Genomic DNA, 15,301 nt, shown 5'->3' on the forward strand with positions numbered 1-15,301 from the left:
TGCATTCTCCTTTTACTCCTGCAGCTTGTTCCTTTGTTGTTTTGTTTTTATCAGGGGATGCTTGACTTTAAGTATAAAGAATGTTGAGTGTGTCTAGCCTCCCGGCTCAGGCTCCCGCCTCTAAAATCCCTTATGAAACTCCCCTGTTATCTACTTCTGTTCGCTAGTTCCTCTGGTCACTTAGGAGTGGGCTTTTTAAAGTCCTGGTCTTACAGAGTAGCCCCACTCTCTTCTTAAGGATTAATGGATGCTAAAGTGCTTAGGGATCAAAGCCTCCTTAAGAAGCTCTCAGCCTTGCCTAGGAGGCTGCTAGACTCAGCACACACACGGTCAGCACACGTGTCCCCCAACCAACAGACCACACTGTATATTTCAGTCAAGCAGCAAGTACACCACAAACACACACACTACAGACAACAAATTTAGACCAGTAAGTTATCTCAATCTCTCCATTTTTGCTCTTGTGAAGTGATTTACATTATGCTAGGTAACGTTCAGTCCTACCTTTTGCTAATCAGATTCTTCATCTTTCTTCCATTCCACTTTATGTTATAAACCCATATTCGGATCATTTTACAACCTCACTTTTATAATCTGCCCAGTAAATATTTTATTAGCTGCTTGCCAGTGTGGAAGCAGGTTTTATATCAGACACGATGCCATAAGAATATTTAAAATCTAAATGTCTTTTTTCCTCTCTTATACTTTTATTAAAAAACACCACAAGCTATGATTGAGGTCTTACTCTTCAGCGTGATGGGCCCTACCGACATAATGTTGCAGGGGGGACATTGCTTTCAAGATACTGAAACAAATCTAGATCCTCAGCAAATGTAAATCAGTGGAGATTCAGGAGCTTTCCAGATTTACTGAGTTTCTTGTCCAATTTCTTCAGAGCAGTGGGAGAGAAAGCGAGTAGCAACGTCTTTATATCTTCACAATATGTGATATAGAAAAGATAGACAAAATCTATATTATCTACAGCCACCATCAAAATACAGTGATGAAGGTCCATTGGGCATCTTTGCTCTGCATCTTTTACAATCAATATTAAAAATAAATGCACATGTGAAAATCAAATTATACAACAAAGTGGAACCATTCCCGTCACCCCCTCCTACACCAATGTCTTTTAAAAGCAGAATATTTGGATACTTTTACTTGCCAAAAACACCACATATATGGGAGAAGATCATTATTGAAAGGCATGTCATATGCCTGATAATCCTGAAATCACATATTTTTGGATGGAATAGATCAAATATAATTTCAATAGAAAGGTGGGGAGAAGTAAAGAAAGAACACTATGCCTCTTCCTTGTGGAAAAAAAAAAACTGTTAAAATTCCAGAAGAGAAGGAGTACAATTTAAGCCAGGAACGGGGTTTTTATTGCTTATTTATCGCATTGGTTAAGACTGTGTATCGGTGACAGAGACAGAAGATAACATGTAATGGACAGTTTTTCTACATTGGTTTGTTAGCAATTCTGAATAGTTACTTGAGACCCAGTCATACACCAGCTGTAGTTTTACTTGTTTTAATGGTGCTTTCAGGGGTTTCGGAGCCTGATTTTATATGTTAATGTGACCTGCTGCTGCATATGTTATAGAACTCCAGAGATGGCCACAACCAAAAATGACTCTCTGAATATCACCCTAGCTAGTAAAACATTAACCACTTTGCACCAGTGTGTTCTTAGAGCATGTTTTGTGAGGGATTAAAGGTTTTATTTCCAATTTTATAGTAGGCATCTCCATACAATTAAATTTTCAGGAGCCCTGTTTAATGAGAAAGGTAATGTTAGGAAAGGGTACTTACAGAAGAGGTATTCAGATGAGAGATTTGAGTGTGACAGAGAGAGGAGCATGTTTGCTTTAAAAGGTAAACAGGACAAGGGTCTGCACAAGCTTTTCCTAGAAATAGAACTTGTTGAAAAACAGCCCTTTTTTAAAATGGACAATTGGGGTTTTGATTAACTAAAAAGTCATGAAAATTCCCTGCTTTCCCTGAAATTTTTTTATCCCAAAACTGAAATCCACACAACTGAAAATATTTTAGTAGAAAATTAAAAAAATATGTTTTATTTAGGGGCAATTTTTAGGTGAAAATATTAAACTTTTTGAGCTATAAATGTTTCATTTTTGGGTAGTTTTCAACTGAAAATATTTTGATTTGCCAAAAAGCAACCAAAAATCAGTTTTGAGTGTTTCACGTTTTGACAAAGAATTTAAATTTTCTATGGGGGACAATACCCAACATTTTCAACCAGCTCTGCTCTAGATCTGGTGAACCCAAAACTCCCACTGAAGTATGGAGTTCACCTGCTGGGTGGAGTTTGGGGCCTGCAAGAAATGCAGAATTTGATTAACTTTCTTATGAAATGGAAGTCTTGTCTACACTAGAAAATTGAACAATGACTGGTTGAATAAGTGGACAACCACCATTGTAAGCCCAAAATCAAGATTGGCCATGTTGTTCTGAGCTAAGGACCATATCAGTTTTGCCTCATGTCCACACTGCTCCGGTACTACACCGTTACAGTTTCACTACCTTCGGGTAACTGTCTCACATCTCTTGGACAGCACCCCTAAGCAAGTGATTCTAGGAAATTTCAAAGGGCCTTATAGGATACTTTGGGGAGCCCAGGGGAACTGTTGGAGACTAAGTCAAGCTCTCATAATTCCCTAGCAGAAGCTCAACTAAGCCAGCTAGCCAGAGAATACCTGATGGTACCATGTGGCATGTGATTGGATGTTAAAATAAACAGCTGACAATATGTGGATCTTTAGGAAAATACAAATGGTTAATTTTGATTTCACCTACAAAAGAGGACAAAGGATTTTAGGATATTTTAATGAGGCTGGCGCAGCTTCCTGCTGTGTCCAGCCTAAGGCAGGTTATAAAGACCCACCAACCATCAGGAAAGTGCCTTGGCCTATATCCATTACCAGCAGACCCAGGAGGGAATGCGGAGACTTCTGCCCCATCAGAGAGACTAACCACTGCTGCCCTAGACATACGTAGCCAGGGCTGCCCCCAAACCACCCGACCCCATACACATCCTAGCGCAAGGTTATAAAGGCCCTTGCCACTGGTTAGTGCCTCAATATGCAGCCACCAACAACAGAGCCAAGGCACCAGAAAAAGCGACTCCCTGCTGCCCAGGACTCCACATCACAGTGACTCTCACCCGGCTACCAAATTACCCTCCGATTTCAGTGCTAGCTGCTCTCTGCTGGTGAAAGTTCCCTGACCATTGCCATGGTCATGCTCTGCACTGTGGGCTTTTTTGCTTACTGAAGACTCCCCTTCACCTGCCAACCCCACCACCCTCAGCTCACTCCAACCATAGTCTCTCAACATCCCTTTCCCCCACACTCTCTAGCATCTTCTCTTCTCTGCCTCCCTTTTGTTTCCATGAGCTCTACAATCTCCTTCCTTCCATCCCCCAACTTTCCCACTAGCCTCCTGTTATAACCTTAGTCCCAGATTTGGACCTTAGCGTCCAAAATATGGGGGTTAGCATGAAAACCTCCAAGCTTAGTTACCAGCTTGGACCTGGTACTTGCTGCCACCACCCAAAAAATTAGAGTGTTTTGGGGTACTCTGGTCCCCCTGAAAAACCTTCCCTGGGGACCCCAAGACCCAAATCCCTTGAGTCTCACAACAAAGGGAAATAATCCTTTTTCCCTTCCCCCCTCCAGGTGCTCCTGGAGAGATACACAGACACAAGCTCTGTGAAACTACACAGAGTGACTCCCCCTCTCCGTTTCCAGTCCTGGAAACAAAAAGGACTTTCCTATTCCCCCAGAGGGAATGCAAAATCAGGCTAGCCAATTCAGCACACACCGATCTCCCCTGATTTCTTCCTCCCACCAATTCCCTGGTGAGTACAGACTCAATTTCCCTGAAGTAAAGAAAAACTCCAACAGGTCTTAAAAGAAAGCTTTATATAAAAAAAAGAAAGAAAAATACATACAAATAGTCTCTCTGTATTAAGATGACACAATACAGGGCAATTTCTTAAAAGAATATTGAATAAACAGCCTTATTCAAAAAGAATACAAATCAAAGCACTCCAGCACTTATATTCATGCAAATACCAAAGAAAAGAAACCATATAACTTACTATCTGATCTCTTTGTCCTTACACTTAGAAACAGAAGATTAGAAAATAGAAACTACTTCTCCAAAGCTCAGAGACAGCAGGCAGCCAGAAAACAAAGACCCCAGACACACAATTCCCTCCACCAAAAGTTGAAAAAATCCGGTTTCCTGATTGGTCCTCTGGTCAGGTGCTCCAGGTGAAAGAGACATTAACCCTTAGCTATCTGTTTATGACACCTCCTTACAACTCTTAGGCCCTCATGTGGCAATTGGGTCTGTGGCTTGGACCCTGATAACCATGTAGATTGACTTCTGTGGGACACCACATGGACGAGGTGTGTTTCACAGCTCCTGCCTTGCTCTGAGTGCTGGTTTATTGGCCTGTTAATCTCACTATGGGTCTCACAGGTCAGCAACCTTTCAGAAGTGATGTGCTGAGTCTTCATTTATTCACTCTAAGTTAAGGTTTCACGTGCCAGTAATACATTTAAACATTTTTAGAAGGTCTCTTTCTATAAGTCTATAATATATAACTAAACTATTGTTGTATGTAAAGTAAAGAAGGTTTTTAAAATGTTTAAGAAGCTTCATTTAAAATTAAATTAAAATGCAGAGCCCTCTAGACCGCTGGCCAGGACCCGGACAGTGTGAGTGCCACTGAAAATCATATGTGCCATAGGTTGCATACCCCTGCACTAGACTGACTGCTGCCACCATGTTTCATGTGTCGTGTGCTGGATGATAGCAGGACTCCATGTTTCTAAAGCTAAACTGTCTGTTTATTAAGAACCATTTACAAAGGTTGTCAGGGCACAGAACATGGATGGTCTGACCTAGAGGTCAGAGCCTAAAGTAGAGTCAGGGTCAGGAGTCAGGCCACAGGCCACAGCTGAAGGCAGAGTCAGAAGCCATGCGTGAGGGTTAAACGGGTGCCCGAAGTCACACCAAGGATCAAAGCCAAGGCCAGTAACTGGAGAGCAAGGAAACAGGAGCGAGAACCAGGCAAGGAGACAGGAACTTGGTCTCAGCAGTCTAGGCGGCATCAGCAGACCAGGCTAGCAACTAGTTGTTCAGACAAGGGGTGGGAAAGGAACAGGAAGCTTTATAGCTGGTGGTGTCCAATCAGCAGTCCATTGCTAGTCACCTGACTCTGCTGAGTCAGAGGGGGAGCCTTTGGCAGTGGGGTGCTAGCTGTGGTTCCCTCATCAAACCTTGCAGTACAGTGGTACAGAGGGTAAAGTTTTTGCTAGGCTCCCATGTGAGTTTGAGACCCAGGGTGCCTGCCAGAGGTGCTACAACTGTGGTAAGCATGCTGGCCTTGTACCTGTAGCCTTCCTTCTTCCTGCAGCCTGTACTCCACCTTACAGGCAGATTTGTATAGGGAGGATCCACCCACATGGGATCAGATCCTTGGTCCATAAGTGATGAGTTTGAAAAATTCTGGTACCATCTAGATACGGTATGTGCAGAATACATCCTGCCGTCCACCGTGCCCCCTTGTGCCCATGTTGTGCTCCACTGATTACATCTTCATATTGGGAGCAGCTTAGGTATCCGCCTAATCTTAATGCACTAACACCTGCTAGAGGGAGGGGGAGCAGCACAAGCAAGTGATGGTCATGCCGAGGCAGAAGCAGCTAAACACTTATCTCAAGATCTGGGCAGGTAAGGTGATTAACAAGCAAGAGGGGAATGCATGTATGATGGCGCCCATGCATAAAGGCTGGAGCTGCCCAGAAAGCACACTACATCCTTGGCACGCATGAACCATCTGTGAAGGTTGTGAGGTTTTTCTGGACAAGTCCCATTCCCTTTATGCTCCCTCCTTTTGGCCTATCTGTAAGATGGAGATAATGGCAGCTGGTTTCCCTTGTAAAGAGTTTGAGATCTAAAAGTGCTGTATAAATGCTAACTAGGTTTGTTGTGTTTTATTACATTCCTGTCAGTTGTCTTTCCCTGTTCCTCCTCATCCCTTTATTTTTAATAATAGCAAAACTAACAATATCTTTGGCTGGGATTTAAAAAAAAAAGCCAAAGGTTTTAGGAGCACACTTCCAACTGAAAGTCAGTGGGCCATGTAGATGGAGGCAGTGTTGCCTAATGGCTAGTGCATAGCGTTGAGACTCAGGAGAATAACGTTCTATTCCTGTCTCTGCCACTGGCCTGCTGGGTCACCCTGGGCAAATCATTTCATCACTCTGTGCCTCGGTTTCCCCATCTGTGGAATGGATATAGTGACGCTGCTCTCCTTTGTGAAGCATTTTGAGATCTACTGCCAATAAGAGCCAGGGAATGTCCTTCTGACAAATTCAAATAACCTCCTTCTCAATAAATAAAAGACAAAGGGGAATATTTTGATGACATAACACTGGCAGCAAGACATAGGTATATTGGCTCCCTGTGAATCTGTTCTGGGTTCTTGTGCTTCATATGATTGACTTAATGAAATGATTTTTTATATCTGACTGATCAAAGCTTATTCTGTTCCAGGCGATGTGGATACAGCAAAGCTAAACAAGATCCAGAAGAAGAAAAGATGCATTTTCATAATGGTCATAGTAAGTGAAGACTTAAAATACGTATATGTATTTGTGGCTCAGCTTCTATTTCTGGCTTTGCACGATACTACTACTACAACAAATAATGAATAACAATCGAGATTTCTTCAGCAGATGGTCAGTTGGTATCCAGTAGGAAAAGAGATCAGTTGATTCTCTTATGCAATAAGATCCCAATCCTGCAAAGACTTAAGAACATGGTTAACTTTATGCATAAAATAGTCCCATCGACTTCAGTGGGAGTGCTCGCATGTAAAGTTAAGCATGTGCATAAGTCTTTGCAAGACTGAGGCCCAAATGAGTGATTTAATTGTAACTTACCATTTTAGTCTGTAATATCTCAACAATTTTATTGCATTCCTCTATGATTCACGTAATTTTAATCTTCCTCGGTTAATCCATTGCAGCCAGACACTTTTGTAGTTTGCATGAATGAGCACAACCTTTGGAACCTGAAGATTTTTCTCTTTGCTAACAATGTGGACTTAGTCCACCTCAGCTCTCTTCCTCAGTTTCCTCAGCTGTATAATACTTCTCTTCTCTTCTGCACTAGGGTGTTGTGAGAATTAGTTAGTTAACAATTGTAGGTGGACTTGAACGTGTGAAGTACTACTATAGCCCTTCTATAAATCTAGGGTCTGATTTTACAAAACTTTTGTAAAGTGCTGTAGGATCTATAGATGACAAGCACTTCTATATAAGAGCGGGGTGTTACTTATCCAAAGCATTTTTACCTTGTCTGCACTAGAGTATATTCAAATCTCTATCCCTGCTATTTAATGCAGACAGCAGGAAGCCAATCAATTCAAGGCCTGCATTGTGAACCTCTTACTCAAACTGATGAGTACTTACTCTGCCAGTAGCTTTAATGCTTCTCAAAACAAACTTACAATAAAAGTAACAATAATTCTTGTGAAAGTACCTTCCCGCTCCTGAGTCCCATGGAAAAAGCCTATTATTATTATTATTTATTATTATTATTTATTACATAGGAGTGCAACCCTGAAGATGTGTTGTATTGCAAACATGTGATCTGGGCAGTTTTTAATTCATGATAATGCTATTTGAACTAATGTAGTTAGTTGATTAGGTGAGAGGTATAATTCAGGGGTCGGCAACCTTTCAGAAGTGGTGTGCCAAGTCTTCGTTTAAACACTCTAATTTAAGGTTTCACGTGTCAATAACACATTTTAATGTTTTTAGAAGATATCTTTTTACAAGTCTATAATATATAACTAAACTATTGTTATATGTAAAGTAAATACGGTTTTTAAAATGTTTAAGAAGCTTAATTTAAAATTAAATTAAAATGCAGAGCGTCCTGGTCCGGTGGCAGTGTGAGTGCCACTGAAAATCAGCTTGCATGCCACCTTAGGCACACATGCCATAGGTTGCCTACCCCTGGTATAATTCATTGCAGCTCCAAAGCATGAGGGTGATGGTTTGTCTGGGCAAGATTTTCAAACAGACTCAGCACACAGCAACTCCTGTTGTTCTCAATTAGAGAGGAGATTTTCAAAGATTAGGCACACAAATCACTTGGAAAAAACCTCCCCCATGTGTCTAAATGGGAATTGAGCTCTTCTGAAAATCTGGTCCTTCGTATTTCTTCCTTGCTGGTCTTTCACATTCAGTCCGCCTTTCCCCTGGCTGGGTTGTCCACCTAGGCTGTCTTCTCTCTATGATCCTTATTCCGTAACAATGAGCACCTCACAGAGTTTAGTCATAACATACCTGTGAGGTGGGGCAGGATTATCAAGTTTTACAGATGGGGCTCTGAGAATAAGATCCAGTTTTGTGAAGGTAATTAAGCTTTGATGTGCTCAGCGTTGCAATACCTAATGGATTTAGGAACCCACATCTCATGTTTCAAAAGTGATTTAAGCACTTAGGAGTCTAAATTGCATAGACTGTCAACAGAATGGTGGCTCCTGAAGGTCTAAACCCCTTTTGAAAATAGAGTTAGGCTCCTAAATTGGTAGATTTTGCCACACTGAGTGCAGCAGTGCCTAAATACCTTCAAAAATCTGTTGTATGCAGTGTTTCTGTACCTGTGTTGGTCCCAGGATATTAGAGAGGCAAGGAGGGTGAGGTCATATCTTTTATTGGACCAACTTCTGTTGGTGAGAGAGACCAGCTTTTGAGCTCACACAGAGCTCTCCTCAGGTGTGGGAGAAGACCCGAAGAGCTCTGTAAAACCTTGAAAGCGTCTCTCTCACCAACAGAAGGTGCTCCAATAAAAGATATTACCTCACCCTCCTTGTCTCTTTAAAAATCTGGACCTACATAACTGGCCCAAGCCACACAAGGGTCTGTGGCGGTGCAGAGAACTGAACCCAGATCTACTAACCCAGGCTAACTCTCTAACCACTGGTTTCAGAGTAGCAGCCGTGTTTGTCTGTATCCGCAAAAAGAACAGGAGTACTTGTGGCACCTTAGAGAGTAACAAATTTATTTCAGCATGAGCTTTCGTGAGCTACAGCTCACTTCTTCGGATGCATAGAATGGAACACACAGACAGAAGATATTTATACATCTCCAGTCAGCACTTATATAGCCTATAAGTCTGCGTATGATTTTAGCTGAACACCACCCCAGTGGTTTTGAATGTAGTAAGGAAAGTTACGTGTGCACCATATTCTTCTTGAATAATACAATGTAACATTTTTCCAGCAGTGTGAACCTGCCTTGCATTTCAAGATACAAAGTATTAAAAAAGTGTCCAGCTATTAATTTTTGCATGAAAATTGGTTTTCCTCGACAGTGTTCTCCAGTGCGAGTAAATTTGGCACAAGAGACAAACTTAGTATTATCCTCACCCATCATTACATGTGCCATTTAAATTTTAATTTATGTTTACAGTTAAATTGCCCGGATTAAGGACTTACATTGACCCACATACCTATGAAGACCCCAATCAAGCCGTCCATGAATTTGCCAAGGAAATTGAAGCTTCATGTATAACAATTGAAAGAGTTATCGGAGCCGGTATGGAGCTATCTTTAATCACCATCTTCTAACTGCCATTAACATCCTGGAGGAGCTTATCACATTGCTGTTCAAAATCACAGAACGGGCCAGTCAAATATTTGTATTGTGTATGCCCATTGTGAGTGGTTACCTTAGTGTACAGTGCTTGCGAGACCACTATTGGAATACCATGTCCAGTTTTGAGGTCCACACTTTAACAAGGTTGTTGAAAAATGGGAACGGGTTCAGAGAAGAACTTTGAGAATGAATTGTGGTGCAGAAAACACACTTTCCATGTTGTTTGCCGCATTGCTTTAGGCATGTTGATCCCAGGATCTGAGAGAGACAAGATAGGTGAGGTGTTTGGGTTTTTTTCTATCATTTTTTATGTGAGTTCATCTGAGAGCATAGTGATTAAAAAGACGAAGATGCCCTATCACCCATGGGCAAACACTTTTCACAGATCTCCATATCTTGTATTTCAGTATACATCTTCAAAGGAAACCTGCACAATACCTCAAAAAGACAGGCTTGGGAACTTAATTTCATAACTTTACTAGACACCAAAGCCCATGGACTTAACAGGGACACTGTTTTTATGTCTCATGACAACAATTTGTAACACACCAGACTGCCCACTGTCCTTAACTGCCCACTTCAAACCTTTTCTATATAACAATCTAACCCTCAATTGTCCACTTCCTTTCAGGTGACCACCTATAACATGTTACCCCTTATGCTTAACAATCTATTCCAAGTTGTATTTAGCTCAGACGTTCTGATTTCCTTCCCCAGACCTGAAGATCTCAATGTAGCACTAAAGCTGTACTTTCCACCAACAGAAGTTGGTCCGTTAAAAGATATTATCTGACTTCAACTGCCTTGTCTCACACCTTATAATGAAAACTAAAGGAGCTCTGTCTATTTAACTTACCAGAGACAGGATTCAGAGGTGACTTGATCATGGTCTCTAATTACCTACACAGGATGATCATAGATCATAGAATCTTAGGGCTGGAAGGGACTTTGAGAGGTCATCTAGTCCAGTTCCCTGCATTCCTGTCAGGACTAAATATTATCTAGATCATCCCTGACGGGTGTTTGTCCAACCTGCTCTTAAAAATCTTCAATGATGGAGAGTCCACAACCGCCCTAGGCAATTTATTCCAGTAATGTCTGATACTGGAGGGTTCTTTAATCCAACAGACAAAGGCATAACTTGATCCGATGGCTGGAAGTTGAAGTTAGGAAAATTCAATTTGGAAATGAGGCAGTTTTTCAAGTGTGAGGATCATTAACCATTGGAACAACTTACCTAGGAATATGGTAGATTTTCCATCACTTGGAGTCTGTAAAACGAGGCTGGGTGTCTTCCTAAAAGATATACTCATGTTCATCCACAAGATTCTGGCCTCTATAACAATCTTGAGTGCATGGAATTCCATGGCTTGTGTTACACAGGCAGTCAGACTAGATCATTGTAGTTGTCTCTTCTGGTTTTACTATGTCATCCTTGTTTATCATTAATCATAATTTACTGTTCCAATGTACTGAAATGTCCACAAACTTGCAAGGTGCTTTTCAGACATACAATAATTATTTACTTTGTTCTCTTCAGGGGAATTTGGAGAAGTTTGTAGTGGGCGTCTGAAACTGCCTGGAAAACGCGAGTTTCCAGTAGCCATAAAAACCCTCAAAGTGGGCTACACTGAAAAGCAAAGACGAGATTTCCTGGGGGAAGCAAGCATCATGGGACAGTTCGACCATCCCAATATCATTCACTTGGAAGGAGTTGTCACAAAAAGTACGTACCTGCTGCTGTAGACGTCTGCTCATTGATGAAGCAAATAGGTTGATATTCCTTATAATGCCCGGGAGTCAGGAGAACTTGTTCAACTTTCAAGTGAAGGTTGCTAAACTTGTCATCTCTCACAAAAACAGCCAGGAAGGAACATTGTAGTTACTCTAACTGCAAACTAAAAAATGCACAATGTGCTCCCATTGTGTTAAGTACCGTACACACACAATGAGAGGTACTTCCTATCCTGAAGAGTTTGCAAGCTATTCAGACAAGACAAAGCATAAGGAGGTGAAGTGACTTGCCCAAGGTCATCCAGCCAATTAGTGACCAGAGCTGGGAAAAGAACACAAGTCTTCTAAGTTGTAGTGTTTCTGTGAAGTTGTCATGACTGGATTAGCTGGGTTACCCAGAACACTATGGGCTGGTGCCATGCTGCACCTCTCCCTTCCTTCCTCCCGCTCTGTTGTGATGCAGTTAAATAATGCAGCAAGTTCCCAGTCTGCAATGCTGTGAGTAGACTTATGTTTGTTGCATGGAGTGGCCCCTTTACTGGGGTTAAAAGGTGCCAGTAGGAACTCTGGTAGCAGGGCAGTGGGACAGAAGCACATCTGAACAGGGTAGGACTATGAATAACCTTAACTAATGGCATATCTACATTATAATCAGAACCGTAGCACTGGAGCTGTGGCAGCATGAGCAGCAGCACAGACTGGTCACTTGAAAACATATCCAGAGTCCCAGGTGGTCTTGTACAACCTATGCTACCACTCGGCTTCCCTGCTATTGTTACTCAAGCTAGTGCCATCAAAGCTAGCTCAGGTGTGTCTACACATGCTGCAGTCACACCTCTGATTGCAATGCAGATATACTGCAACACAAGCTTCCTCTAGAACTGCTCGCAGTGCCAAGAGTAATAGAAATCCCCCTTGCTGGGAGCGGGAGTGTGTGGGGTTCCTGGGGAAAGGTTAACTGTCAAATCATTGACTACATATCCCGGTACCAATGCCCCTGGAGTCTAACAGGTGGGTTAGCAAAACCTTAAATAATTTCTTCAAACCAGTTTTGTTCCAGACTCTAGATTTTAAGATGGACTGAATGGATGAGACCTCTGAGCTTGTACAACCAGCCCATATGGGAGCTGTAGAGACACACAAAAGGGTTGTGCTTGTTTGTCTTTTGCAAATATCAGAAAGATGTTAAGTTTTTATTGTCTTTTCACTCCAAAACAGCTTGAATGGTTTGTTTCAGACAAATTGTTTCTGGTCTGAAAATAAGCGTGGAAATTTTCAAGTGCAAACGAAGTTTTTGAACAAAACTGAGATTATAGGGTTAAAGATGTTGAGCCAGATCCCCCAGCTGAGGTAAACCAGCTTTATCTGGCGCTTTGCAGATTTACAATAGTAGGGGGTGGGGAGTCAGATATCCAGTTTTAATCATTTGCAGGATTTTTTGGCAGTTTCCAGCAAAAATTGAGCTTCATTAAAGGAAGCTATTTCTAGCCTTTTTTTGTTGCAAAGGGCCTTAACAATATTAGCCAATTTAGTTTTAACTCAGCATTGGAGAACAAAAAAATCTTCAGCTGAGAAATACCCACTTTAGTCTACCCACCTTAATGAGGGTTAACTTCAAAGATTGGTTGGAACCATTTAAATATCAACTTTATTGGTATTTGGTAAACTTCACATGATACCCCACAGTCGCCAGAGACAGCTTCGCAAATGTTATGATTCCTTTTATTTAAAGCAATGAGGTATTTTAATTGGGATTTGCAAAACAAAAGCCCATAAAAAGTTCCAGCCGCTCACTTTGTCTTTGCTGATCTACATTATCTGCAGTATTTTGAGAAGTGATGTTTGTTTGTCGTTGACTCTTTTTATTGTGTTTGTACTAGATTTAATTTCCTAAAAGATTTAGGAAAAAAATAAAATAATGAAAAATACTCTATGGCTTTGCCAGTACACACAGCCTGCACTTGCATGTGCAAATCAGGTAGTTGGGTATTTAACCTAACCCTCCGAATTTGCCCATTCCATTTCGGAGTTTTGCCTATAGAAAAATTTAGTTAGTAGGCACCATTTTTTTACTATTCTTTATTTTAATATTTACGAAGTATATAACTAGTGCAATGAAAGGTAACTTTAAAATATGTCACTTAACAGGTAAAATCCAATGAACAATTCTATCCGACTAACTATGGAATACATGGTTGTGAGGTGTAGCGTAGAGGTTTTATCAGTATGAGTCTGGGATGAGGAGCCTTGTGCCTTAGGTACCAGGAGTTCAACAGTACAGAACTCAGAGCAAGGGAACATCAAACACTCTCAGCGTTAGCCTTACATAGCCTTTCTAGGCATAAAACCAACATGATGAGATTACCTAGCTCTTATTTAGCACTTTCGTCAGTACATCTCAAAGTACTTTACAAAGGAGGTCAGTATCATTGTTACAAATGGGGAAGCTGAGGCAGAGAGCCATTAAAGTGGCTAGCCCAAAGTCACTGACCAAGTTGGGAACAGAACAACAGTCTCAGGCCAATGCACAATCTGCCAGGTCATATGATTGCTATGACTCTTCTATGGTTCTTGGTGGAAAACTCCTATGTCCAGCCCTACAAGAGTGAGTAATATTGGACTTTAATCATAGAATCATAGAAACACAGGGTTGGAAGGAACCTCAGGAGGTCATCTAGTCCAACCCCCTGCTCAAAGTAGGACCAATCCCCAACTAAATCAAACTGTGACCTTTTTTTTGTCTGATCCAGGCCCGAGTCTTGTGCATCCTGGGCCTTGGATAGGTGTTACTCATGAGTCAGAATTCCACATTTAGAGAAGGAAGGTTGATTTTTCTTAGAGCAATGCTGTTTGAGGGTCTGACCCAAACTCATTGAAATCTGCACAAGTCTTCCATTTACTTCAAATCCTTGAAGCTGCTCAGGGGATTGGATGTGAGATTAAATCTCAGGGAGAGGGATTGGGGGACAGATAATGCAGTCATAGGCAAGTTATCATGTTTTCACCAATCTCCTGACTGCAGATCTATCGCCTCCATCTCTATGGTACTTATATCAGTTACATCATATATTATAATTCATACGAGAGAAAGAAAATCAAAACTAAAGAAGCAGAAAATACTTGCCCTGCCCACTCCCCCCCATAACTTCTTTAACTTAGTCTTGTTTGCTTCTGACACTGATGCATACCATACAATAAATAGCATCCCTTCGTATGCCATAGAGCCTAGAAAAGAAGTTGTCTGAACTAAAAATTGCTTTTAAAAAATGTGTTTAAAAATTGCTTTAGAAGAGTTAGCAGATCTTGGTCTATTTCTGTTGCTGTGTTCTGTCTGAAGCTGATCTGCATGGGTGGATAAGAGCTGTCACTGGTACTGCACTTCAGCCGCTGAGTCCCTTGGGCTTCTGGTCCATTGTGAACTGCCTCCACTTGTATTAAGGCCTTAGCAAAGGTCCTTTCTGGATATGCCTTTTCCTTGCCACTATTCCTGAAACTATTCAGGAGAGAGTGGACTATTTTACAGGCATAGTTTTTAATTCAGTGCCCTTGGCTCACATGTAATCAAGCTTCAGACTAAAAAAACCAGAGTTGCCCTGCCCTATGTTAAGAGTCTGCTTCTTTAAGAAGAGAGAGAATCCTGAAAGAAGTAGCTCTGATTAATCTAATAAATTCTGGATCACCTGTTGCTTTCTACATTCCCCTGCCCCTTGGTAACATCATACTCACTCTTGGCGTAAGCCTGTTTGTTCACTTCAGTTCAAATTGTATATATGAAGTCTGTTTGGGTCCCAAACCCCAACATTTTCAAGGGCTGGAGGGAAAATAATTAATTTAAATACAAATTCAAAATTTAA

General features: G+C 41.3%; 1 protein-coding gene across 11 annotated transcripts in view; it reads left to right on the plus strand.

The window, feature by feature from the left end:
- Nucleotides 1-15,301, plus strand: part of EPHA5 (EPH receptor A5) — a 422,435-nt gene that overhangs the window by 289,045 nt on the left and 118,089 nt on the right. For all 11 annotated transcript variants that reach the window (XM_030565412.1, XM_030565416.1, XM_030565409.1 and 8 more), the window contains 3 exons: nt 6,598-6,665; nt 9,528-9,653; nt 11,254-11,439. In XM_030565412.1, coding sequence (XP_030421272.1) covers nt 6,598-6,665; nt 9,528-9,653; nt 11,254-11,439 — 380 coding nt within the window. The remainder of the gene's footprint in view (nt 1-6,597; nt 6,666-9,527; nt 9,654-11,253; nt 11,440-15,301) is intronic.

Source organism: Gopherus evgoodei, chromosome 5 (genome assembly GCF_007399415.2).
Source record: "Gopherus evgoodei ecotype Sinaloan lineage chromosome 5, rGopEvg1_v1.p, whole genome shotgun sequence".
In the NCBI taxonomy this organism is placed as follows: Eukaryota; Metazoa; Chordata; order Testudines; family Testudinidae; genus Gopherus; species Gopherus evgoodei.